Source organism: Taeniopygia guttata, chromosome 8 (genome assembly GCF_048771995.1).
Source record: "Taeniopygia guttata chromosome 8, bTaeGut7.mat, whole genome shotgun sequence".
In the NCBI taxonomy this organism is placed as follows: Eukaryota; Metazoa; Chordata; class Aves; order Passeriformes; family Estrildidae; genus Taeniopygia; species Taeniopygia guttata.
Genome location: NC_133033.1, coordinates 5,541,018 through 5,567,505, shown reverse-complemented (window position 1 = coordinate 5,567,505; position 26,488 = coordinate 5,541,018). Strand labels below are relative to the sequence as shown.

At 40.3% G+C, this 26,488-nt stretch overlaps 2 protein-coding genes across 3 annotated transcripts; one reads left to right on the top strand and one right to left on the bottom strand.

The window, feature by feature from the left end:
* Positions 1–18: 18 nt before the first annotated feature.
* ECHDC2 (enoyl-CoA hydratase domain containing 2) lies at positions 19–8,323 on the bottom strand. Of its 2 annotated transcripts, none has more exons than XM_030278767.4 (10): positions 8,116–8,323; positions 5,271–5,338; positions 4,543–4,630; positions 4,150–4,236; positions 2,905–2,997; positions 2,221–2,277; positions 1,625–1,812; positions 1,125–1,175; positions 747–794; positions 19–283 (listed from the first exon to the last, which is right to left on the bottom strand). In XM_030278767.4, the coding sequence occupies exons 2-10, from the start codon at positions 5,319–5,321 to the stop codon at positions 206–208; spliced, it is 741 nt and encodes a 246-aa protein (XP_030134627.3). In that variant the 5' UTR covers positions 5,322–5,338; positions 8,116–8,323; the 3' UTR covers positions 19–205. The 2 variants fall into 2 exon arrangements, with proteins under 2 accessions (XP_030134627.3, XP_030134625.4); XM_030278765.4 differs by lacking the exon at positions 8,116–8,323 and adding an exon at positions 6,704–6,855.
* Positions 7,748–26,488, top strand: SCP2 (sterol carrier protein 2). The gene is made up of 16 exons (XM_002197574.7): positions 7,748–7,903; positions 9,941–9,995; positions 10,550–10,621; positions 11,145–11,276; positions 11,964–12,028; positions 13,062–13,188; positions 13,869–13,932; positions 14,209–14,295; positions 14,907–15,057; positions 15,821–15,968; positions 17,557–17,664; positions 19,484–19,637; positions 22,039–22,132; positions 22,710–22,839; positions 24,294–24,373; positions 25,605–26,488. The coding sequence occupies exons 1-16, from the start codon at positions 7,862–7,864 to the stop codon at positions 25,698–25,700; spliced, it is 1,605 nt and encodes a 534-aa protein (XP_002197610.2). The 5' UTR covers positions 7,748–7,861; the 3' UTR covers positions 25,701–26,488.

The following is a 26,488-nucleotide window of genomic DNA, read 5'->3' as shown; positions in this document are numbered from 1 at the left end:
GAACATGCTTTAAAGATCTGTTGTACAAAGTTAAATTTTTATTTGGAGATTTGTAGAGAAAAACGATCCAGTGGAATAGTTAGAAATGCAGTCCAAGGCAAGGAGTTAAGTGCACAGAATGGTGTGATAAAAATAATCCTAAGAAATCAGTGGGCCCTCCTCAGTCCTGCTCTATCTCCAAAAACTCAAGGGGAAGCAGAACGCATTATTTGCCAGTGAACTGAGGTGGTCGCTTCTCCCTGAAGGCAGCCATCCCTTCCTGACGGTCTCTGGTGGGAATATTCTACATGAGAAAAAAAATAAAACAAAGAGGTATGTTGTCCATTTACAAGTCTGATGTGTTTTTAAGTTCTGACTAATTTGGTAGTAGTGATATAAGACTAAGATTGCTTTACTTTCAATGATACATAAAATTCCATGTTTTGCAATTAAGAAAAAAGAGACAGGGTTGTAGTGTAACTCACAAACAAAGCACCTAAGAAAAAAACCCACAGATCTATATAGGAAAACAGTTTCCTGTAGTCTTCATACTTCATCTTAAAATATGCTGAGAGACACATTATATGGTAATCTTGTAATACCCTGTATTGTTCTATTAGCTGAGAAAGGTGCATGCTCTCAAAACTTGCCATGAAGAGCTACAGGAGGAATAATTTTGAATTATTAAACTAAAACCATTTGTCAAGCTCATTCTATAACTAATATAAAGTTGTTCCTTTCAGGAATGAATTCTGAAGGCAGTTTACCTGGGCATAACACATCCCCTCAATAGCCATCCCTGATGCAATGTCAACCTGGGAAGGAGAGCAAAGGTGTGAGGTTTGTCTGAAGTACAGCCCTCAAAGCTACTTCACAGCTCTCAAATCAATGGGAGCAGTCAGTCACTCTCAAACACTCATAGTAAGTGATATTCAATATTAGAAGTACAGTATTACTGTCTGTAGAAAAAACCAAATCCTTACATTTTATCTTTAAAGAATTTTTTTTAAACCTCTGAAATGGTTTTAAATATATATAAAGAAAAATTGTATAACTCATCCATTATAAACATTTTTACTGTAGTAATTTGTAAGAGCTGCTAGTATTTTCATTCATTTCAGTATTTAAACAAAAATAGTTATTACCTCCATTCCTTTGTTTATTGCCAATTTTCCCATTTTCACAGCAAATGGTGCCTTGATTAAAAACAAAACCAAACCACAATAAATATTTTAAAATAATTAAATTCACATTAATTCATAAAAGATTAATTGTTATATTATTTTGCTCCAAATGACATTTTAGTCTACAGAAATTTGCAGTAAGTTAATAAGTATTCTATAAAATTCAATTTGGTGTTGTCTGCATTTCACAGATGAACATGGTGTGAGTTTCAATGTGTCCTACAGGTCTGCGTGGCTGCAGCTGGGGGCTAAACCTGTCCCGTGGCTTAAGCAGCTGGATATTAACACTTGTTCTTACAGAAACTGCTTTCACAAAAAGACTTAATAAGACTTAAAGATCAGGAACCAAGGCTTCAGTATTTCAGAGAAAGGAATTTCAGGTGTTTGTTTGCCATCTCTTAAGGGGAGCACATTTACATTGTCCTGTCTTTTTACATTGGTCCCATGAACAATGCACTTACCTGGGGCAGGATTTCTTTAGCCAAAGTTAAAGCTCTCTGGTAAGCTGCATCTCCCTCGCTGTTCTGTGGCACTGAGTGATTTACCAGCCCCATGGAGGCTGCCTGTTCTCCATCAACCTGTCTGCCAGTGAAAATGAGTTCCTTTGCAAGACCTATTCCAACACATCTGGGCAGGCGCTGGGTTCCACCTTAGGACAACAGGGAAAACACCATTTTCCATTTCTGACAAATACCCCAGAAGTATTTTGTCTCCTTATAAAACCAGGAGGCTTACAAAATAAAGAGATCATGTGTTTCTTTAATAATTACTGGCTGAATATGTTAACATTTTTGGAGGCATCTGAACGGTTTCAGTATTTTGATAAAAAAGAAAAGGTGTAAAGGACTTTACTACATTTAGAGTAAGTCTGAGACAGAACTCTTGATTCATAGATCTCTTTTGTGACTGTAAGATGCTACTTCTAATTTACATTCAAAACACTTTAAGTGTTCAAGAACACACTCTAATGGCAAAATATTTACAATGCAACTGAGAAAGTGAGATTTAATGAATATTAATGAAGGTTTAATGAAGGTTAAAATTTAATGAAGGTTACCTGCTCCAGGCAGAAGTCCTCGTGTGGTCTCAATAAGGCCCATTTTAGCTGATGAAGCTATTAAATAAATGTAGGGTTAGCTACATTTTGATTTGTATAACTAGATATTTTCCAGATTGAACTGATCAATTAAATGGAAACTGTCAATACTGAACTGGAACTCCATTTCTCTAGGTAGCCAGAAGGTCTGAATACTACAGTACTTACTCCATGTCTGTCTCAAGTCTGCTTACCCCAGTGTAGCAATTTTAGCTAGAAAACTCAAAACCAGAAAATTTTAACTAGAAAATTTTAGCTAGAACCTCGGGTGCCTGATAGATACAATATCATAGATGGAAGAATGGAAACAGAAGAAATAAGTCTTCCAACCCAAACTGATTTAAGCTGGGAAGGTTAGATTTAGCCACAGTATATCTGATCCAGTATTAAGTTACAATAACTATTCAATCTTACTAATAAATGGTTTTCTAAAGGAATCCTAATCTTACCTAAAAATAGGCTTTACGCTTTAAGCACGGGAACTACTTTCCAAATAGCAACTAAATGTCACAGTTTCTGTACAACCTTCTCTTAAATTTCTCTCAAGCTTCTGGATTCCATTAACAATCCACTGTCGTGTGTGTAAGTTCTCTTTAAAATGCAGCCATCAGTTACCAGGAGATTGCTACACTGAGCAACACAAACCTGCCACTCGGAGGTCACAGGCCAGGGCCAGCTCTAATCCACCGCCCAAGGCGTAGCCATCGATTGCAGCGATCGTGGGCACGGGCAGGGCAGCTACAGAAGAGAGCACAGATTGCACACTTGTGTCCCACAAGTTCTGTTTCACATGGCCCTGGAATTTAAATCCTTATGTTCTAAAGCTTTCAGTTCACAATTGGTCAAGGACTCATTTTCTTGTGCCACAAATTTTCAGTCTGGAAACGGTAAAAATTATCTTCTTGCACTAATCCTTTCTTTGTAAGAATGCAAAACATGCCTCTTCCATGCGAAGAAGCTTGCAAACAAAGTACTGCAATGCAAAACAGGATCGGTCCTCTCCTTGCAAATTTATGACATGAATATTCATCTGTTGCAGTTAAACGGCCAAAGACAACACACCATCCCTAGGCCCTGTCACAATGCTCAGCTTTTGTGGTGCTTTTGTTAGCCAAGGCTCCTGAAAACAGGAACAGTAAACACTGTTTAACTAGGTTACCTCATATCTTAGGAGCTTGATGTATCTGGAGATTAGCTACTTGATACTTTTTTAAATACTCAGGCAGCTGGATGCCAACTTCTGAGGTGAGCTAGTTCTCTGCTGTAACCACCCCTCTGACTGCTCCTGTCATTTTTTTTAAATTATTGCAATTCTGATTGGTATTTTAGACCAATTTTTGACTTTGGTATTCTTTTCTAGTGAGAGCAGAATAATTAATAAATAGGGAATAAAATTACTTGCAGAAGCTCATATTCATTCTGCAAAGAAAAAGGGAGGTGAGGGAGTTGTAGATACAACCCCCTCCCCCCCCCCCGACATTGCACAAATTCATTTAGCAAATTCATTTACAGATTCAAATCTGTATTCTTAGGTCTCTGCCATATTTTGAGTGTTTCCAGACATGTACTGGAAGTGGGAGAAGCAACACAGCACTTGCTTCCCAAGGGTTCCACAGAAGTGCGGAATAAAGAAATGCTTTCTTGCAAAAGGTATTTATTACATAGACGTGTATGTGCTTTGTTGTGGATAAGAAGTACATCTTGTCCTTGGAGGGGCAGCAGGATGGTTGGTATTTAATTCTAATTGGATCTTTCTTTCAGGCATAAGCTGAAGCCATTTGGAAAGCTACTCCTAGGTGGATAACCTGCTGGTTATCCCTTCCTACAGCATTTCTAAATGTTTCACTACAGTGGTTTAGGATAAATTTTCCAACTGATATAATCCTTTACCTATTTCATCCATAAGATTTCTCAGTCTTCTAACAAACTCTCCAACTTCTGCATCATCCATCTTTGCACGTTCCTTTAAATCTGCTCCTAAATAAAGGAGGAAAAGGTTAGAATCCAAGAAAAGACATCTGAAATGTTCCCTCCTGTCCCTCTCAGAGGACAGACCATTTAAAAAGTCTTGCCATAGAGCATTCCAGTCAAGTAAGGTCCATGGAATTTGGAGTGTGGACATTTGGGCTGCAGCAATAACAAGGGTGTCCCTCTGTGCCCTTTTGACAGATGTATTTCTTCTAGTACTCATTGCCAACTGCATTTCTGCATGATGTGCTTATCATACAACCCTAAGAGCCACCACATTTTTTCAGAGTAATTAGCAGAGCCTTTGCTACTCACCTGCACAAAACACTCCTTTCACCTGGCTCTTGAACACCACCACACGCACTTGCTCATCGAAGCGGAGCTGCTCCAGGACACTGAACAGCTATGAGGGAGGGAGTGCAGACAAGAGTAAAAAAACCGCAAAAAAACAGTAAAAGTTTAGGCATATGGATGTGTATATACACTGAAATTATAGCAAGTTCCTAATCTGTGATGAAGCGTTTTAGTTTATTTCCCTGCAGGTGCCAGATAATTCATGGGAATCATGTAAGTGGAACCTGCAGGTTTTTCCATGACAAATTCAGAATGACACATTTCCCCATCTGTTTTGTTCCTTCCACTCAGAGATGAACCTTTGCTGTACCTAAAACTTCCCCTCCTGTCCAGGCATGAGCCAGACTTTCTATAGGATGTGTCATCCTTGAACAGGTCACCTGCTAAGGTGTGACAATGAGTATGCTTTTGTTGTAATGACACAAGTAAGGACATTAAGTTGCATTTGAGTTAACTTCAATAAATTAACTTAAATTAGCTAACTTAAATAATACAAATATCTCTGTCCACATCTCAGGCAGTAACTGTTACATTCTGTTTTTCTCCAGGTTCACCTGCCTTGCCCCAATGCCACCTCCCACTGCCCTTCATTATGAGATAAGTTTTTTTAGATTTCCCACAACTATTCTCACTGCAGTTAGTTATTGATCATGGTTCCAAACACACTCACAGGCCAGGCCCATACTCACTTCATTTACAAATACTTTTCCCAGTGAATTTCTTGCGTGGGGCCGGTTCATTAGGATTTCAGCAATACCTTAGTGATAGGAGACAATTTCAGTTATACTTCATTTAGTTCTCTGACACAGTAATTCAACGGGGAATAATATCTGCCTATGCTACATCTTCTCCTTCCTCAAAATGCATATAAAGTATATTCTAAAACAATCAGTTATTTTTAAAGTGGAGGTGGCACACCATGTCTACAAAACCCAGTTATGCAGCACAACAGTAAAATTCAGGCCTGTAAAAGATTATGGATAAAGCAGACTTTTAGAAAATGTTCAGGCCATCCAAGAACATATATCTTAGAATTGCTGCAGAAATGGGAAAAACCCCAAACAAAAAACCAAAACCCAAATGATCCATCTTAGGTTTCTCCTTTGAATGTTATTTATTTTTTTATTGTACAGTCTTGCTGTGTTCAAGTACATCCCCTAATAAAGGAAACCATCCTCTTGGTGTTATGATTGCTGTTTGCATAAGAACAGCACAGACAGGTCCCACTCAGTTCATGTTCCAGAACCATTTTGAAAGCGAACTCTATTTAATTTCAACGCTGTAAGCTCATCAGCAGAAAGGACTCTACTCAAAGTTCCTAAGTCCAAGCAGAAAAATAAAACCACAACATCTACCTACATCTCCTTTGCACATGTGACTTGTAAATTATTATCCAATGGCTTCTGTATGCTTTGGAGAGAAAAAAAAGCCATCTCCTATTTCCTTGTCTGGACTTCTGCTCACTTCCCAGGCCTTAACATTGGAAGATGCTGTTGCTGTGCTATAGGTGCACAGCTGTACCTTGCACCTGCCTTGCTTGGTCTTTCTGCCCTGCTGGAAGGTCTCTGTTTATTCCTCTGCCTATGGCCAGCTCTGAACCAAAGGTGTGTCACACTGCAACGGAGACACAAGTGAACAGGAACAGCGGGCACCCGCAAAGGAAATGTACAGCTGGTAACTACCTGATGTCTTTGTAACCAACAAAATACCAAGAACTGTTTATAAACTCCTGCAACAGTTACACAGAGAGTAAATCCCTGACAATCTGAACCGCACCTCAAACTGCTTCGTGGCTCTCATGGATAAATGTGCACAGGCATGTCAAGGTCCTGTCCTACCTTTATCACTGCACGTTAATGCTTTTAGAAAAATCTAAAGTATGCAAACCAGAACTTCTTGCGTTGAGATCGCATGCACACATAACTTTAGGGGGAAAGAAAAGTATCTAGCTATTCATTCAGCAGCAGCGTTCTTGGAAAAAAAAAGTATCAAGGCATAACTAAAAGCAAAACAATAATGAGCTCCCCGGACTCGGGAACAGACGGCCACGCTGGCGCCAGGCCGAGCTGTTTCCACCAGGAGCGGGCAGGAGCGGAGCCGCGCTCCGAGCCCCGGCACTCACCGCCGCCGGCCGCGCTCAGCAGCACCTCCGCGCCCCGCGGCGCCGCGGCCGCGCCCGCCCGGCCCCGCGCCCCGCGCAGCGCCGCGGGCACCGCCCGCCACAGCCGCAGCATGGCCGCGCCGGAACCCGCACCCTCCGCCCGCCCGGCCCCGCCTCCCGGGGGAACGGCCCCGCAGCCGAGCGAGTGAGGAGCCGTGCGGTGGGAGTCTAGGGCCCTGCCACAAACAGCTCCGCCAGGAGCTTGGCTGAAGTTGGCACCGGCCGCGCAGGATCTCCCCAGCCATGGAGATCCTCAAGGATGACGAAGTGAGGGAAGGGGAAGTTGAGTGGATGAAGGGAAGCGTGAGTTGATGAAGGGTCAGATGTTCAGCTCCCACTGTAAATACATCTGTTTCAGAAAAAGAGAACGATTTCTTCAAGTATCCGTCCCAAACACATCTCTGGAGGAAAAGAATTACAGAACCACAGGATCAATTGAATTGGAAAAGACCTCTGAGACCATCAAGCCCAGCCTATGACTGATCACCACCTTGTCCGCTAAACTATGGCACTGAGTCTTTCCTTAAACACCTCCAGAGATGGTGACTCCAGCACCTCCCTGAGCGGCCCATTCCAATATCTAATCACCCTTTCTGTGAAGAAATCCTTCCTAATGTCCAACCTAAGCCTCCTCAGGTGCGACCTTAGGGCATTTCTCTCATCCTGTCCCTTGTTCCCTGGGAGCAGAGCCTGACCCTCACCTGGCTGCACCGCCTGTCAGGGAGCTGTGGAGAGCGGGAAGGGCTCCCCGAGCCTCCTTTTCTCCAGGCTGAGCGTCCCCAGCTCCCTCCGCTGCTCCTCACAGGACTTCACACCCTTCACCATCTTCGCTGCCCTTCTCTGGAGAGGCGGCGAGCTTCACTGCACCTCCACTTTGGAAAAACGTCTGCTAATCGCCGGGATGGGGGAATTCAGGAGGATAAGCAGGGATGTTTGTAAGACTGGCCATGGCTGCGCTATGGACAGGGACGCCGGGCCGGTGCCGCAATGGGGGCGCTGCGCCTTTAAGGGGCGGGTCCATGCCCTGGGCGCTCGCTCCGGCCCCAGTGTCGCTGAAGGCCCGCAGGACGCGGCGACAGCAGCGGGGGAAGGAAGATTTGTCTCGCCGCCATCGCCGCCATGCAGCGCCGGGTGTTCGTGGTGGGCGTCGGCATGACCAAGGTACCGCCGCCCTCCCCACACCCGTGTGCACGGGGGGCACGGTCCGCGGGAGGCCGGCCTCGGTGGCACCCCCCTGTCCGCTGGGCGGGAGGTGCTGCGGGAGCCGCCCGCGCCCTCCCTGGCGCGGCTGGAGCCCCTCAGGGGCGCGGCGGCGCCTCAGGAGCGCACGGGCAGAGCCCGGTCCCAGCCCGGCGGCTCCGCGCAAAGCTCACCCTCGCTTGGGCTGTGGGGGAGGCCGGACCCGGCCGAGGTGAACGCGGTGCTCCACAGAGCAGGTCGATACAACAGCCCTGCAGCGGGCACAGTGTCCCCGTGTCCCGCAGCCGCTGGCCCAGGGCCCGTCCCCGGGCAGGGCCCCGCAGGGTCTGTGCTGGGGCGGTTCTGTTCCCGGCCCCGGGGTTGTGGGCTCACGGTTCGCCCCGCTCAGCTCCTCCCGGGAGCAGCTGGTAGCCAGGTGGGGCTCTTCTCCCAAGTAACAAGTGATGGGATGAGAGGACTTGGCCCCAAGTTTCCACAAGGCGTGTTTAAGGTTAGAATTAGGATTAAGTAAAATTCCTTCACTGAAAGGGTTGTCAAACCCAGGAACAGGCAGCCTGGGTTTGGCAGTGCTGGGGTAACAGTTGGACTCGATCTTCAAGGGCTTTTCCAACTTAAGCGATTTTATGCTTCTCAAAGAGGACAAGTAAAAGAACCACTTTTGTCTAGACAGATGAATCTCAAGATAACTTTGGTATTTTTTAGAGTAGTCAGAAACTCCCTGGCCACCTTTTAAATAATAACTTTTTGTCTTGTTGCTGCATGGGTCTTTCTCCAACATGTGCTGTGATAGGGGAGGAACTGAAAGGTTAAAGACAATTCTGTTAATTGTGGTTATTGGACTAGATCACAGAATGTAGTAATAGAAATTATTGCGCTCACTTGTGATGTCCTCATGGAAGAGACAAGTAAAACTTGTCACACACCATATTGCATCTTGAGTATTTTGCAATAAAATCTTTTAAGTCTGTATTGCTTCTCTTTGATTAACACTAATGATGTAATGACTACTAAAATTTGTTATATCTTCTCACAACAACAGTCCACATTTCCTGTGTAACTGTCAGCTCCCCAGTCTCTGCATTTTCAGATGTGGATCATCTCAGTTACCACTTGAGCATGACTTGAAGAATTGTCAGTACTCTCTTCTCCTCTCTGTTAGCCCAAGCAGTATCACTCACTCTTACAGACTTCTAGCTACAATGATCAACTCACCAACTGTTTTTTCTTATGACCTTTGCTATGTTGGGTCTCTGTCTAAATTAATGAAAGGAGGCACTGCAGAAAGTACAGCCAAGTGGTACAAATGACTGGGGTCAGGGACATAAGCAGAAGGAGGCAGCAAATTAACTTTCATATGCTCACAGGGGACATCAAATAATTTGTAGGATTATAAGTAGTTAGCATGAGGATTTCTTTTAGCAGTGACACTTTGTTAGTGATGTAAAAATCCAAACCACATGTACTTGTAGTGGTCTCTAATTAGTCACATTGCAAAGAAAATAGAAATGCCACCTCTATCAGTGAGGAGTGAGGTATGATAAATTCTCTACAAAGAACAAGCATTTTCTTGTTACAAATAGGATTATAACAAAAAAAAAAAAAAAAAAGTGGAAATATGTATCAAAGCTTCAGTGACTATTGTGATGAATTGGTGAAGATTATAGTTATTCTATGTCCCACCCAAAGGCTTTAGACAGGATTATTGTCCATCTCCATAGCCATGTATCTTCTTTAACAGTGACCACAAATGGCCCTCAGCTCCCATAAAGTTTCACTATTTTCTCCTTTTAGCCATTGCAGGGTCTGGCAGCAGCACTTGGGAATTGTAAAGATTTTGTACATGCACTTTTGGGTTAATGAAATTACAGCTTTTGCATTATTTAAGACTTATTTCTAAATTAAATATAAAGCTTTTAAATATACCAATTTGAGAAAAATATTAATTAAATCTCACTGTGAGTTACTCTCACTTTGTTTTCCTTCCTTTTTTCTTGCCAGTTTTCAAAGCCTAGTGAGAAGAGTGCTGATTATCCTGACATGGCTAAGGAAGCAGGTAATTTAGTAATAAAGCATTTAGTTTGATTCCTGATGCTTATTTTAGGTCTTACAGCCAATATTTTTATTACACATATAAAGGAAAAGCTGCTCTAAAAAACAGATTTAAAACTCAGACCACTTTTACCAAATCCATAACTGACCTGTCCAGGTCAGCCCTTCCAGGCTGAAGTCAGCAAGATAGCTTTAAATTGGATTGTGCACTTAAATAATTGAACACTTACCTATATTATTCAAAACCTACTCTCATTGGGATGAACAACCTTAGTGCTTGGGCACAGAATGAAATGAATGAAATTGATTGAGTGAATTTTTGAGATAAAGAAGCTTGTTTAGAACTCAGAATACTGTGAAATTGTCTTTATGAGGTACAAGACTATATTAATTGTTTGCACATTATAATAAGGAATTTCTACAACTCTCATGTGTGAATGCAAGACTCATACATACTACTCTAGGTTTGCTTGTTGTGGTTGTGAGAGATGATTTTTTTTTTAATTTTACCTTCAGTTTTAAACTTTTTTTCCAACTTTTAAACTGTTTTTTTTTTAGGCCAGGCAGCTTTAGCTGATGCTGGGATTCCTTATTCAGCAGTGAAGCAAGCATGTGTGGGTTATGTTTATGGTGAGTATTGTTGTTTGATTGGGATGTGACTTCTATGACAATTGTAGACTTATGTGTGTATCAAGTATGAGCAATGGCATCAATAAGCTTTCTGTTGAGGGGAAATCTATTTCTGTTCCAAAAAGATTTTTCCATTTACTTTCCTTCTGGTGCTCTATTAACAACTGTGTTGTAGCAAGTGAAGTAGGGTCAGTCTGCTGTGATACCCAGAGCAGCTCCCAAGCCACACCTCTAAGACCCTTCTGTCCAGTCCAGTTATGTCCCTTTTATTCCCAGCCTGTGAAACAGAAACAGGACAAACTTCTGGTTTTAAAATCTGAAGAGTTTCATCTTGTTTCTGAGGTTCTTTAATGTGAATACCTGAGAGTCCTACTCAAAGTGACTGCTCAGAAGTTCAGGTTTACAGTTTAATTGATAGCACTGCACCAGTAGCACTGCACATGGCAGTGTATGTGCAGCAAATGAAAAAAGCAAAACTTTTGTGAGTTTGTACCTTATTTTAATGTTGTGTTTCTATCTGAAGGTGACTCAACCTCTGGGCAGAGAGCAATCTACCATGGTCTCGGTCTAACTGGCATTCCCATCATCAATGTCAACAACAACTGTGCTACTGGATCCACTGCTTTGTTCATGGCCAGACAACTTGTAGAAGGAGGTGGGTTGTCGTGCTCTGCGCACCTGAGAGATTGTCTGGGATGCAGTAGGATGGTGTGTGAGGATGTACATATCTTTTCCTGTGTCGTGAGCTGTATGAACCTAGTCAGTTCTGCCAGTTAAGTGTTTCTGCAATAATTGTTTGGAGTGCAGAACAAGTGGCATTGCAGTACTCCAGGCACTAGATTCTCCAGGGTGAAAAGCTTAGTTTTTTTCTTTTAACTTGAAGTTAATACAAGTGTTTAACTAACATATTTTTGGAAGGGAGGGAAGAGAGCAGACTGACAGACCATGCTTGAGTATTTCCTCCTATTTTTGCAGTTCCTTTGTGGACTTTGATACTTTCTTGCACCAATGCTGGTGTTTCTGTAATGAGAACTATAGTACCACTGTGTATGATTGTTTAGTATTTGTAGCTGAGACATAAATGCTTGGTTGTCTATGAGAGTTGCTGTCAGACACTTAAAAATAAACCCCAATCCTGTAGTGATCTTTCATACTTAGGTATCAATATCTTTGTATCAATACCTTGTCCATTTTACTTTGACTCTTTCAAAAATGAAGGAGGAAGGAAGAGCAGCTGGTAGGTGTTCATGTACATATCTTGTAATGGAATAGTTGTTAGTACCTTGTGTAATTTATAAACACATTGTGTTTTAAATAGCCGCCTATTTTATTTTATTCTAAGGTTTGGCAGATTGTGTTCTGGCACTTGGCTTTGAGAGGATGGCAAAAGGATCTCTTGCTTCAGGTGTAAGTGTCTGAAACACTTGATATGTTTGTACATGAGATACAGTCCATCATTCTCTGAGATGTATTGTCAGTAATACCACTTGCTTTACTGTGTTGCTGTAGATTATGTCAAAAGAAACAATTTGTTTCATCTAAATAATCTTTTAGTGAGTTTTGTGATTCTGATTGCAGCTATGACATACTATAAAAAGTAAATTATAAAACATTCCATGTGAAATTTATGTGTCATGTTTGTTGTATTTTGCCAAGATTATGTTAAAGACTGGGTTAGTGGGGGAAAATGAAAATACCAGATAAAATACTGAAGCTTTGAGTAACTGAAGTGTCTTTCTCAAACAACACAGCAAATCAAGAAATGATTCTGGGTCTTTTGGTCTGATACTTACTTGATTGACCTGTTAACACACTCTCCCAAAAACTAATCGCTTCTTGACTCTTATTTGTTTTTACTGGAGAAGTATGTGTGGGTTTGTTTGTATTTTGCCTTAAGGCAAGCAATATTAGAGCCCATATGTCATTTAACTGCAGAACTGCCAAATTTGATAATATATTCAAGGGGTTTGAGCGAAAAATGTTAAATTTAGCAAGTGATAAAAATGAGAGAGTTAGCTTTTAACATGCTTTAGGATATTTCATCTAAGCTTCATTGAAAATACTACTAGAGTATTAATTTTATAACTTGAAACTATACAAATGGTGGGATTTTAAGTAAGGTGAAAAATACCCAAAGTCCCCTGCTGAAAATAGTGACTGTGATAGAAATCATGTAGCAGTGATTCTTGCCATGAATCAGTGTAGTGGTTATAATGTCAAGCATTATCTGCTTATTTACTTTTTTTATAGCTGGGAAATTATCAATATTTATGGTTATTGATTATCAATATTTATGATTATGTCACTGAAGTGCAACATACTGCACAGAGACTTGTTAAAATATTAGAAAAACCTCTAATTTGCTTGAAATCTGTGACAATTTTGTGGTGGTGTTGAAAAAAAAAGGAAACTATTATTTGCTTTGTATTTCTGTTTTCAGTTTGCAGACAGAACTAATCCTATGGACAAACATTTAGAAATTATGATAAATAAATATGGCCTAGCAAGTGCTCCAGTGGCACCTCAGATGTTTGCAAGCGCTGGCAAAGAACATATGGAGAAATATGGTCTGTTAACATACATTTTTTCATTGTCTTCTCTTTATGAAGTGATTTAAAAGTAATAGGATTTTGTTTTAAGAAATGGTAGCATTAAGGTTGCATAACTCCCTGCATTTTATCCCTGTACCTCAGGATAGGTAGATGGGCATGGGGCTGAACTGTTAGGCAAAAGCTGTTGGTAATTTGATTTGATTTAATACCTAGTACAAGGCTGCTGCCACTGCTGTTTGCTACCCCCTGACAAGATAAGGAATTGTCTCTAAGATAACAGCCTGGCCTGTTGTGCATCTTTTATTTGCACTTTTAGACTATTACATGAAAAAATATATGCACTCAGACTCTACAATTTCACTGCAGCTGTTTTGCACTGATAGGAAAATGATCATTTAAGTTACAGTAGTAGAATAATACATCAAATAAAATGCACTTTTTTCTGTGTTTTTATGAAAGTATTAAATATGCGAGTTGGTTGTTCTGTCAGCTAAAACTCAGCCATGTTTAGTAGTCTTCATCAATTTTGAAACCTCAGCTGAGTTCTAAGGAAAGTCTTCATCACAGTGTGTCTCTTGTAAAGATGCTTGTGAAGATCAGAGTCTTATGACACAATATTTAAACTGTTATGTCAGCAAAGTAAATACTTTGAGTAAACAAAGTATTTAAACACAATTTTTTTTTCCCCTTTTCAGGGACAAATCCAGAATACTTTGCGAAAATTGCATGGAAGAACCACAGCCATTCAACCAACAACCCGTGAGTCACGTACTCTACCTCTATAGTCAACATCCCTGGTTGTTAAAAAAATTCATGCACAACAAAGTAGTATTTTTAGAATATATTCAGAATATTTTCAGCATATGTTCTTTATTATGAAATGAGAAAATAAATAAATTGTTATAGAAATATATGAAAAATTAATTCTCTATCCAAAGCCCTATACTTTGTACAGAGAGCTCTATAGCTGCCTAATAGTGTGATACTATTATGTGTGCTGCTCAATCTGAGATGGCATCTGTGTGTTTTCCTTAGGTATTCCCAGTTCCAAAAGGAGTACACGTTAGATGAAGTTCTGCATTCTCGCAAAATTTTTGATTACTTGACTGTCTTACAGTGTTGGTAAGGAGAGGACTTTGCATTGTGAAATAGATCTTGATGTTAAGACAAATATGGTAGGACATCTATTTAAATAAAGAATGGTTTTGTGGCAATTATAATTTACAGATTGCTTTAGGTAGAACTTTTTATAAATAAAACAAATGTGAAAACTCTGTCATGACCGAACACTAGATACTTGCTCTCAGTGAAATATTCTGAGCTGAAATACATTTTGTACTTTGGGGTTCTCATGTAATTCTGTTCTTTTACTAATGTGCATCCATTGCTGTTAAATGTTAATTCTCCTCTTCAGCCTTTCCTAAGCACTCTTGGAATGTATATATGTTTATAGCCAAGGAGAAGCTTTGATTTGTTCTTAATTGAAAAACCTTAATGACATATTTCTATTTCAATGCAATGATTTTCAAATGTCTGGTATAAATATTACTGAGAGTGTCCAGTAAGCACTGATGGAATTTATAGTTTCAGTAGTATCAGCCAAAGAAAGTGAGGTTTTGTTTGTTGGGTTTTTTGGTTTGTATTAAAATATAAATCTATGGAAGGTCAACAGTCTAATGAAGATTGACATTACTGATTTAGAACAATAACATCATTATTTTTCTTTCAATCAGTCCAACATCAAATGGTGCTGCAGCTGCAATTTTGGCTAATGAGGAGTTTGTGAAAAGGCATAAGTTGCAGCCAAAAGCTGTGGAAATTCTAGCACAAGTAATGAGTACTGATTATCCAAGCACATTTGAAGGAAACAGTTGTATGAAGATGGTAGGTTTACAATTCTGTATTCCATGGTACTCTTTGGGGTGGTTTTTCTGAGTTTTTTTTTGTTTATAGTTTTGGGTTGGTGCTTTGTAGGGTTTTTTTTGTTTGGTTTTGGGGGTTTTTTGGTGTTTTTTTTTAAGTACCTGGAAGTCCTAGTGATGCTAGAAACATTTTCATCTTAGTGAGCAAACATATAATGCTTTGTGGTGAATGTAAAATTGATTTCATTTGAACAGATATGGAATAAGCAAGGAGTATGATTGTGGAATGACAATAAGTAACTTATAAACAGGCTATCAGAAACCTAGTTTTTAACAAATTATTTACAGGCTATCTTTTAAGCAACTTTAACAACAAAATAAAATTTCTTTCATTTTTCTCTTTATAACAGTAATGAAATTTAAAACAATCAGGTGGATCATAGAAAAACGTAACATGACAATTTCAGGATTTGTTTCAAGTCTGTTGGTCTGAATCATGCAAAGGAACAATTTGGGTTGTGATCAAGATTAAGGAAGTAGAGGATATTCCCCAGAAAGGTTTTGCATGCCAACAATAACCCTTAGAATGTGTTATTTCTTTTTAGGCATTTTTTATTGTATGAATATCAAACTCTGACATGTGATGCACTAAAATAAATCGGAATACCATCTCCTTATTTCACTGACAGGATGTATAGAAGCACAGTTAAAATTAGGTGCAAAAATTAATCTGTGAGCTATATTTCTGTAATGATATTTTAACATAGGATTTCTCCTTTTCTCAGGTTGGCTATGACATGACTAAAAAAGCTGCACAAAAATGTTTTGAAAAAGCAGGGCTGAAACCTACAGATGTTGATGTGATTGAACTTCATGACTGCTTCTCAGTTAATGAGTTCATCACTTACGAAGCTCTGGGACTGTGTCCAGAAGGTAACAGCAGCAATGGAGATAATTATTTTTATTAAAATGGAAAGCACCAAAAATACCCAAATTAAGAACTCATATGATTTCAGTCTTAGGCCCCTTTTTTTGGAGCTGTATTCTACCATAATCTTACCCCAAGATTTCCCTCCATCTATGTATTTCCTTTTAAGAATGTAAATATATGAGAAGATTTCCCTGTGAGGGGCCTTAGCAAGTCACTGATCTTTGAAACATCTTTGCCTCAGAGTTATTGGCAAGTTGTCAACATGCATCTAAAGTCAACTGTGTAACAATGCTCAGTCCAGTTTAGTTTAATGTCAATGAATTTTCTGGATTTACAACAGATTCAATGGCAGTGAAATTTAGCCCTGTGTATGCAAATAAAATCATTAAAATTTTCTGCTGAAGAGGGTATTTTATGATTTCAAATAAATAATGCATTGAACTGCTATTTCAGTTCATGATATAATTAAATTCTAAACGTATTCTTGCTTTGCATAGATCATCATCTGATACAATCTTTCTCAAATTTGTTTTCAACTAATTGTGAGGAAATACCAAATTCTGGCACTAGGTGGTATGTTAAGTCTGAGCTTTCTCACTGAAACAGACATTTATGGAATTCCAGGAAGACTTATGTGTTTGCCTTTGAATGTTTGCTTTCTACTGCAACTTTTGCTGTGTTTTTATGGTACCTGCAGCAAAAAAAAAAAAAAAGGTAAATGTTTGACAGGTATATTTCAACAGGTACATTAAGCTCTTTAGGTTCATTCCTTTAATTGATGCAGAATAATCTTAGTGCTACTTGTCTATTTGACTAATTAGCCTTGTGCATGGTTATTTAATAGTGCTGTTCTCACAACCCTTTGTCAGTCTGGCCTTAATAGTATATGAAACTAATCTTGGAATGATAGACTAATTAGGCATAAAGATTAATGAAATGGCATAAACCACTGTGGATTTAGATGGGCAAGTCTAACCTGGTATTCTCATTTAATGGCACCATGGAACCATGACAGACCTTTTTTAGACTTCAGTGTTAGTAATGTAGGCTGAAGAAGCTGGTACAAGAATAAATGAGTAAGAGCTGGTTAAAAGGGAGAATTGTCTATAGTCTGGAAAGCTAAACAATTCTAAACATTAATTTTCTGAGTGGTTTCATTCACTATTTTAATGTCTTAATACAGCCCAAGGTACTATTAGTTGGCCTTTGTGGTGAGGGATTGTGTTCACCCTCCAAGTCCTAGGGGTCACAAATTACAGCTTACAGAAAATGTAGTTATCACTGCAGTTTCATGAACAAAATATAAATAGCTTCATTATATTGATTATATAATAATGCTGTATATACCTATAGAACAATTAAACTGCAAATTAAAAACAACTTTTGTACTAAATGCTTCGCTTTCATGTTATGCTTTCTCCAGTGGTATAAGCAAGTGTCATTAATGTAGTTTTGCCAATTTTTCCAATTGAGCTGTAACATTTCCTAGGGTTTGACTGACATGCAGCATCTCTGGTAAATTACAGCAGAACTGAAAAATCACTTACAAATAAAAAAGAACATTCTTCTTACATGAATTCTGTTTTATAGGAAGAGCATGTGACCTGATCGACAGAGGAGACAATACTTATGGAGGAAAATGGGTTATTAATCCAAGTGGTGGCTTGATTTCCAAGGGACATCCTCTTGGTGCCACAGGTATGCAAAACTTTCATTTAATCACACCCATTACATAAGAGATACAGCTCTTGAGCAGGCAGGTGCTTCCCACTGTGCTTGAAACATGAGGGCCTCAAAGCTTCTTCCCAATTTTCTTTCCAAATAATCCAAGTGTTGGAGCAAGTTAACACAGCTTAACCTTTCCTAAATAATTTTTCAATAGGACAACTCCTGAATAGTATTTGAATAACTATTCTAATATGATGTCATCCTTTAAAATTCTGGTTTTGGGGATTTTTACTGCCTCTGAATAGCCTGTACCATTCTTAGCTGTACTAGAAGCCTATTTTGTTAAGTCTTGGATGTCAAAATATTTATCTGATGTTTACAACAGATAACTTGGTCACCATTTCCCAGCCACATAGATTCCCCCCCCCCCTTTTTTTTTTTTCTCTTTCTTTAAACTGCTGTGCTTGTTTCTAAATGAGTTGGCTCTTGGACAAAATGTGTTGGATTTGTGAAGATAATTCACCCTCCTTGTTTGGAAATGAGAAGTTATCAGGAAACTGAAGAAAACTGAACCTTGTGAAACACCAAATCTTAATCTGAACAGTTGTAACCGTGAGATACAATATGCAGTTAAGTGTGGGGGCCAGGGGAAGTGTTAAGAAACTTTGGAGAAAAAGGGTTCCAGATAAATGAGACTGTGGATATCTGTAACAGTGTGAGAGTATTGCATTGCCAGGTTTATGTTAATCTTTGTCAGTTACACAGTGATAAAAGCAGAGGCGCTTAGTGGCATTCTTGCTTCTCCAGTGCCATGGGATGGAGGAAGGGTCAGTAAAATGCAGAAAATGACAAGTCAGCCTGTCAACTTCATTTCTCTTGGAAAGAGTCTTGAGGCCAGTTATATGCTAAACAAGGGTCGTGTAAATCCTCTTAAATATCCAAACCGTTCCAGGGCAGGCTGCACCACAGTACACACCCTCTCCTTGAGGCTGAGAGGATGTGAATGAAACCTGTTCCTTCTCATCTATGACTGGAATTTAAAATTCCTTTACTCCTCCTCTTCATAGTGTTTCAATTGGCAATATGTACAGTTCAGTGCATGAAATGTAGATTCTTTGCCTTGTCCAAAGACCTGTGCAGTAAGTTGTCCAGGGTAAGGGAGAGGAAGGGACTGGGGAAAGGAGAAAAGTCTGAGGAACGTGCAGAGGAGGGCAATGGAGCTGGGGGAAATTCTGGAGCAAAGATCCTGTGAGGAATTCCTGAGGCAGCTGCGGGGGGCTCAGCCTGGAGAAGAGGAGGCCCAGGGGGGACCTTCTCACTCTCTCCAGCTCCCTGAAAGAAGGGTTGTAACCCAGACAGCTGGAGACAGGATGAAAGGACATAGCCTCAAGCTGTGCTAGGGGAGGTTTAGGCTGGACATCAAGAGGAATTTTTACACAGAAGGGATGGTCAAACATTGGAATGGGCTGCCCTGGGAGGTGGTGGAGTGTTGAAGGGAAGACTGGCCATGGCACTCAGTGCCGGTCTAGCTGACACTCGGTCCTTGGGCATGGGCTGGGCTCGATCTTGGAGCTCTTTTCCAACCGAATCAACTCCGCGATTCTGTGCGTGCGGCGGGACCGGGCCCTGACTGCGGAGAGAGCTGATGGAGAGCGGGGGAAGACCGGGGGTGAACATCATCAGAGAGTGTCAGGGCTGCGATGCAAAGGGGCTGCCCTTCCTTTGGGTTTCCCAAGGACACCCGTTCCCTGCTGGCAGCTCGGACGGCTGGAGTGTCTCGGCTGCGTTGCGCGTCCCTCGGTGTGCGGCGCGGCGGTGGCTGAGGCAGGCTCTGCGCTCGATGTTTCAGGGCTGGCGCAGTGCGCGGAGCTGTGCTGGCAGCTGCGCGGGCTGGCGGGGCGGCGGCAGGTGCCGGGGGCGAAGGTCGCGCTGCAGCACAACCTGGGGCTCGGCGGGGCCGTGGTCGTGACGCTCTTCAGGATGGGCTTCCCCGGGGACAGCAGGTGAGCCGGGGCTGACACACGCCGGGGCTCGCCCGGCACGGAGGGAAGCGCGGGCTGCGCCGCCGAGGCCTTCCGGAGCGCCCGGCCGGGGCTGCCCGCAGCGCAGGGACAGAGCGCTGCTGGCCCGGCCTGCCTGTCCTGCTTCCTGCCACCCCAAAACTGCGCTGTTGGAGTTATTGCCGCGGCTCCTGGGGGAGATTGCCCTGTGAACCACAACCTGCAGCACTGCAGGTCTGTAATGAGGTTAAAACTCACACACTCTCGTGTCACATTGAGCTTTTCAATGACTCTTAGTGCTCAGACTGCCTCGTAGAAATGGCTCTTTTGGAGGAGAAAAGCTACCAAACAAATTAAAATAACATTCCAAGACTAAAACAGGACACATTCAAATTAATTAATTGAAGCTAGGGACCCGCCAAGATGCCACCAGCAAGACATTCATGAGGACAGAGAACCCACCGCTGTCATTGCTACAGTGTTAGTGGTTTAGCTTTGTGAAGGATTGCTTTCAGCCATGTTTCACATGATAGTGTAATTCCTCAGAATTATGGTGTGTTACTGACTACAGAATTTGCATGTACAATTACAGCCTATTTCAGGTGAGAGAGCACTGATATGAAGCTGTGTGCACTCTGCTGTAGCTCAGTGCTCGAATGGACAGGAATTGAGAGAAAACACTTAAAATTTGTATTATTCTGGTATTTTAGGGATGACTTACAATGCAGTTCCCTTTACATTTTCACTTTCAGATTTCCTTAGAAAGATTGACCTGCTTATTGTGGGTATTACGACTTTTAAAGCTCAATCTCAATTCTTTGTTTTCTTTGAAAACCTGTGAACAGCAGAGTTTATCATACACTGGCCTTTCAGAAAGAAACACACCCCTCCCTCCCAGCTCATATTTCTAACATCTGTTTCAGCTAAACCTGTGTAATTCCTGAGAGGTGACAATAACACCTGTGGATGAGGTGATGAGAGAAACCACTGAACTTTCAAGGGCTGCAACAGTGACTTTTTGTAGTGTCAGGAGTGATAATTCTGTCTCTTTTTTAATCTGTAAGAGGTTGTACCATGTGAGAAAAAATTATAGATATGGATTCTCTCCAAACATGCTCACATAACTTGTCAGTGGGTGTTAGTACAGTTTTAAATCTGAGGGGAAAGACTGTTAGAGGGACTACACCTTTTCCCATTGCTTTGAGCTTTGTCTTTAAAAATACTGTCACTTTATGGAAAATGTTGTTATTTTTATATCATCAGTCTTGAGGTGCTGCTAGAAGTAGTCCTGTTTCATGTGCAGATAATATTTCTCCTGAAGAAACTTAAGTCTAATCTCCTATGGCTCATTTCACCTTCACTGGTGTTCAGAATTTTAAAAATACTGTCTTAAGTACAACTCAATCCAGAGAAATCTTAGCAATACTCATTTCATCTTATACTAGAGAAGCTTAAAGCCCTTTAGTTCTCCCAAAGGCTCTGTGTGGGACATCCCTGACACAGGGAGTTGCACCAGTGTGTGTCAGACCTTGGAATGGAGCGGTGTGGCTGATGTGCTCAGACACCCCTTATGTAAGTGAGTTATGATGTGCATTGTGTAATTAAGGAAAAGGTGGTGAAACTCCATGTTTATGAAGATCCTTCACACACTTGCCTACAGTACAGTTAGCGACTGGTTCCAGATCAAACCTGTGGCTTTATAATGGCTGGTAAGAATGTGCATCAAGGCAGCAGGACTTGATCAGTTTTGCATTAGTTTTTGCAACAGTTCTGCTTTTTGTTTGGTGGCTTTTTCTGAGCCTTACAGTTTCCATCCTGTTAGTACAGCCTTGGTTTGTTAGCAAAATGGATATATCTCCTTCAGACAAGACAGTGCCCACTGTTGCTACCTTGTCACACATCTGCAGGACAGTGTCAGTACCACCCCAGTAAGTTCCAGCAACATTTCCTGAGCAATTCTGTCACTTTAGCAGTATCAAACCTGACCACAGTTCTGGGCTCTGCTGCCAAGAGATGGTAACAGCAGTGAACCTGTTCCTCCCGCTGCTTGAATTGCCATTTCTTTGGATGTTTCTCTGTACTTTGGCTCTGTGTGCCTCTGCAGAAATCAAGAATTGGATTCCATGTTGCTTTCAGGCCATGCAGGGTGATTTCTCCAGAGTATCAGGAATAAGAGTAATGATTTACTTTCATTATAAAATTAATCTTCAGTTCATACACACAGAACACCCAGATATCTGGAGTGATTGCAATTCAGGCTGTCAAGAGAGCAAACTTCACTTTGATACCAGAGTTGCTTTATACTGATGAAATGTTTCTTGCTGGTGTTAGGCCTATTGGTGATCATTTGAGGATGTTGCAAATGTGATTAAAAGTGTTTAAATGAATGGGGTTTTTGTTTCAGCAATGACCGTATTGCAGCTGTGCCTCTCAGTGCAGCTGTGGATGGATTTAAAGCACACCTGGTCTTCAAAGAGATTGAAAAGAGGCTCCAAGAGGTATTTGACTACTTCTTTTACCTACAACAGGATTTTACTTGACAGCAGAATGTGTGTGAAACCTGTTGGGAATGTATTAGCATCCATCACTTCTTCAGAACTGCTCATTGAAACAAATGCTATAGATTTGGATTTTGCCAGAAACTTTTACACTGTGCCATGATTTTAAGTTACCTTTTTTTCCAGATAGTTCTTATCTGCATAAGGATATTTCAATGGAGGCAAATTTAGATTGTATGTGAGAAGCTTGCTAACTAACCAAAGAAACTTTGTGTTTGGTGTTAGGTGCTTGCTTTTTAAGTGTAATTAGAAGAAGAAATTGCATTTTGTCAAACTTATGTCAGGACAAGGGTATTAGGACTATTTTTCTTAGTTTAATGGATTTCAATATAGATAGTCATAGTTTGATGGTTTTTTGTTTGTTTAGATTTTTTTGGTGGTTGTTTAAATGATACCTAATGGGGGGAATAGATACTTTTATATTAGCAGAAATGGTGAAGGTTTTTTAATTACTTCTGTTAAATTAAGACTAACTGAAAATTATGTTAAATTACTTTCCCATTCTGTGTCATTACAGGAAGGAGAGCAATTTGTTAAGAAAATTGGTGGAATCTTTGCCTTCAAAGTAAAAGATGGTCCTGGTGGGAAAGAAGCAACTTGGATAGTAGATGTGAAGAATGGCAAAGGTTCTGTGGCAGTTAATTCAGGTCAGTGCTCTTTTATTATGTCATTGTAGAGCACACATAAAACTGACAAATACAGACTCATATTCGTTCAGGCTGTAGTGACCTTGAGCAAAAATGATGTAGAGCTACCTTAATTTTAAACTTTTCTTATTATTGGCAATTTTAATCCATGGTGTTTCATACCAAGAACTAAACATCTTCTACACTGAATCTGTCTAGAGATAATAGTGCATTTTCTTAGAGGCTACAGGCAGATCTGTCATATGATTTCACAGGAATGAGAATGGAAAAAAAAAAGTGAAAATCAAGCCTCAGGGATTTTTGTTGTTCTCACTGCTTAAAATTTGGGCCAAAAATGTAATTTGTAGCTGTTTCTTCAGTTGCTTTGTTGGAGACACTGGTAAGCAGTAAACTGGTCTGCCTTGTCAAGTTCCTTCTCCTCTGCAGGTAGTTAAGCAATAAAACTTGATTGGTTTCAGTGCTGTACCAGCTGACATAAACTTCAAGTTCCATTTTGAAAAAGGCAGAAATAAAAAACAGACTGGGTGGTGTTGTGGAGCCCCATAACAATTTTGAAGACACAAGATCGGTACCCTTGCCATGAATATGTCTTGTCTCCAATCTGAAGTCACACACCCTAGTAATGAAAATGAAAAAATAAAAAAAATGAAGAAAAAAAAACAAAGGCAAGAGCCAGTCCTCAAAATCTGATATATCCATGAACCTGCATCATAAACTTTCAATTAAAAACATGACAGGGGAATTTATTCAGAAATTCATTGTTACATTATTACAAAAAGACGACCACAGTCTTCTGTTGCATGGGAAACAATTTTATCAGAGATTTCAGTCTAATAATAAGATGAGTGCAGGAAAAGATGTATGCAGGTTTTAGGTCTTTGATTTACACATCAGTATTTATATCAGAGTTTATTAAAGTAATTTTCCAACTTACTTCTGGTAAGAAGAGCCTAGAAACTTCTGTACTTGAATTAATTCAAATTAGTGTTTTCAGAGTGCACATGTTGTTCCCATGGAAGGAGAGGGCAGGAAATGCCTGAAATGTCTGTAATGAATATCTTGAGAGTGTCACAGGGGAAAACTCATCTATTTCAAGCTGATCTTCATACTAGCAAATATAAGCTTGATAAAACTGAAAGATGATTATCAGTGCTTGCAATGAACATTCTGTCTGGATACAAGTAGATAATTATTTATTTTCAAGGAATGAATTTGCTTAACTTTTCAGGAAGGCCCATCTTTTTTCAGTGTTGGGGTGATCTGTGCTACAAGGTGGCCCAGCTGCCTGTTGGCTTTGGGTGGCCTCTTGCTGTTATTTTTTTTAATGGCTCATGCTTGTACATACTTCAGGTGTCATTTGCTGACCTGTGATCTGAGGGATGCTCCATGTAGTTGTAGGTCCTATAACTGTTTCATTTCTGAGTTTGAATCTTCATTCAACTCCTGACTTGCAGATAAGAAGGCAGATTGTACAATCACAATGGCTGACACTGACCTGCTGGCACTCATGACTGGCAAAATGAACCCTCAGACAGTAAGTACAGCAAAGATGATCAGGGAACTGGTTGGTTTGTTTTGAATGTGTTTAATTTTGAATCATCAAACTTCATCATTCATCATTTGAATGTTGTCGTCCAAAAGATGACAATTCTTGGTGTGCTCTGAACAAATCACCCAAAGTGGGATTCATCAAGAAAGGACAGAGATGTATGTCAGATATCCTGCAGGGATGTGTCCTGTGCTATATCCCAGGAGGAGATATAATAGTGCTTGGTTTGCAGAGAAGAGGGGCAAGCCAGTTTTTGCAACTGGCCATGAGAGAGAAGGAATGTGGGCCTCTCTTTGGAGGGCTTTACCCCCAGAGCTGACAGTAGTGTCAGGAGTCATCTTGATGCTGAAAAGTAGAAATTGAGGGGAGCATCTACTGAATGCCTGTCATTTTTTGTTGTTGGGTGGGGAGTTTGTGCGGTTTTTGTTTGTTTGGTTTTTTTTTTTTTTATTCCTCTGTACGCCAAAAGCAGTCCTAGTGTACAAGTAAACCAGATGTTTAAGTTAATTTTAAGTTGCTGTTCTATGCTTCCAAATTTGAAATGCTCTGGGTAACTGTTTCAAGATTTTCATCTGGTAACCATGGGGTAAATTCTGCAAACTCAGATGTGTCTAGGAGCATTTTTAAGATAAAACACATTATTGAAATGTTGTAATAGGCATGTAGAAATTCAGAAGCAACTCCCGCTTTACATCTACAGTTTGGATATTTTGGTGCATGCAGTTTATCACCTTACAAGGTCTGGAGGAAAAAAATCCAAATTTTCTTCATGTCTGCTTCACAAACAGACATTTGTAAAATTGAATTGATCAGGAACAAAGCCAGTTAAGGCTGAGGAGGATTGAACTAAAAAATCAGTTGTGGCACCTGCTGTCACTGTGGCTTTATTCTTTGCAGTTGAAATAATGAGCTTGTCTGCTCTGAGCAGTCACCACCCAAACATGAGGTGTTCTGCCTGCTCCAGGTACAGACCCGTGGCTGTGATAATCTGAGAAACAAGCAAGTTTATTCTCTTTAGGTGTCAAAAATATAATAAGAATACAGCTTCCTCAGTTTGCAGTTCTATAGTCAGACAATGCATTTATTGCTGGATGTGAGGTGCCAGAACTGTTGGAAATGCCAAACTGCTCATCCATAATAATCCATAACTCTCTGGAGGGGTGCATTCGGGATAATATGTTGTATTGCGTTTCACAGAATCTTTGTTTTTTTTTAGGCATTCTTTCAAGGCAAACTGAAGATTTCTGGGAACATGGGCATGGCAATGAAACTTCAGAATCTACAGCTCCAGCCAGGCAAAGCTAAACTTTGAGCTCAGCAGAGTACTTGATATTCTTGACAAAAAAAGTAGAATTAAACTAGACATTATCAATAATATGGCACAGGCTGGGTTTGATTGGACCTCTCTCACCTAAATTCTGTGGTTAGAGACCTTAAATCTCTTAACAATTCCATTGGTTTCTCTATGGCTAAGCTTGAGGCACTAACACTTACAAATGGTACATGGTGGGGCTTTGTGAAAGCTTTTGTTCTAATCAATATGGACAATTTTGTAAAAATGAGAGCTGAATTAGGCTGCTTACTGTTGTTGAAGTTAGTTGGGAAGGAAGAGAGGAAAGTTATAAATAGTTTGGCATAGCAATGAAGTGAGTTGCATTTTTTTAAAGACTGTAATAGCAGATCATACAAATGCTTTCAGACTTCCATTCTATCCAATTTGCTGCTGCTTACATTAAAATGATCTTGTAAAGGGGATCTCTAACAACGTTTTTTTAGAAGAGGTTTTAGGAATTTGCTATAAAATACTTTTCTTATTACTACTTTGGAATTAAATAATAAACAAAATATCCAGAAGTAAGCAGGAACTAGAATGCTGCTTGGAGGTTTACAGGATTTGATAATTCTTCACCTTGAAAAGAGATTAGATTTGCCAGGAGAGCAGAGAGAGTAGATAACCAGTATGTTACCTGTTTTCTCCTGGTAAAATCTGCTGTTGATCATGATGAAATTCTTGTCAGTTATGTAAAAGCTTTAAGCTCTGTTTTGGGAAATGTATTCTGGTTGGAAGTTTAATAGAGAATTAAATATACTTTTCCTGTT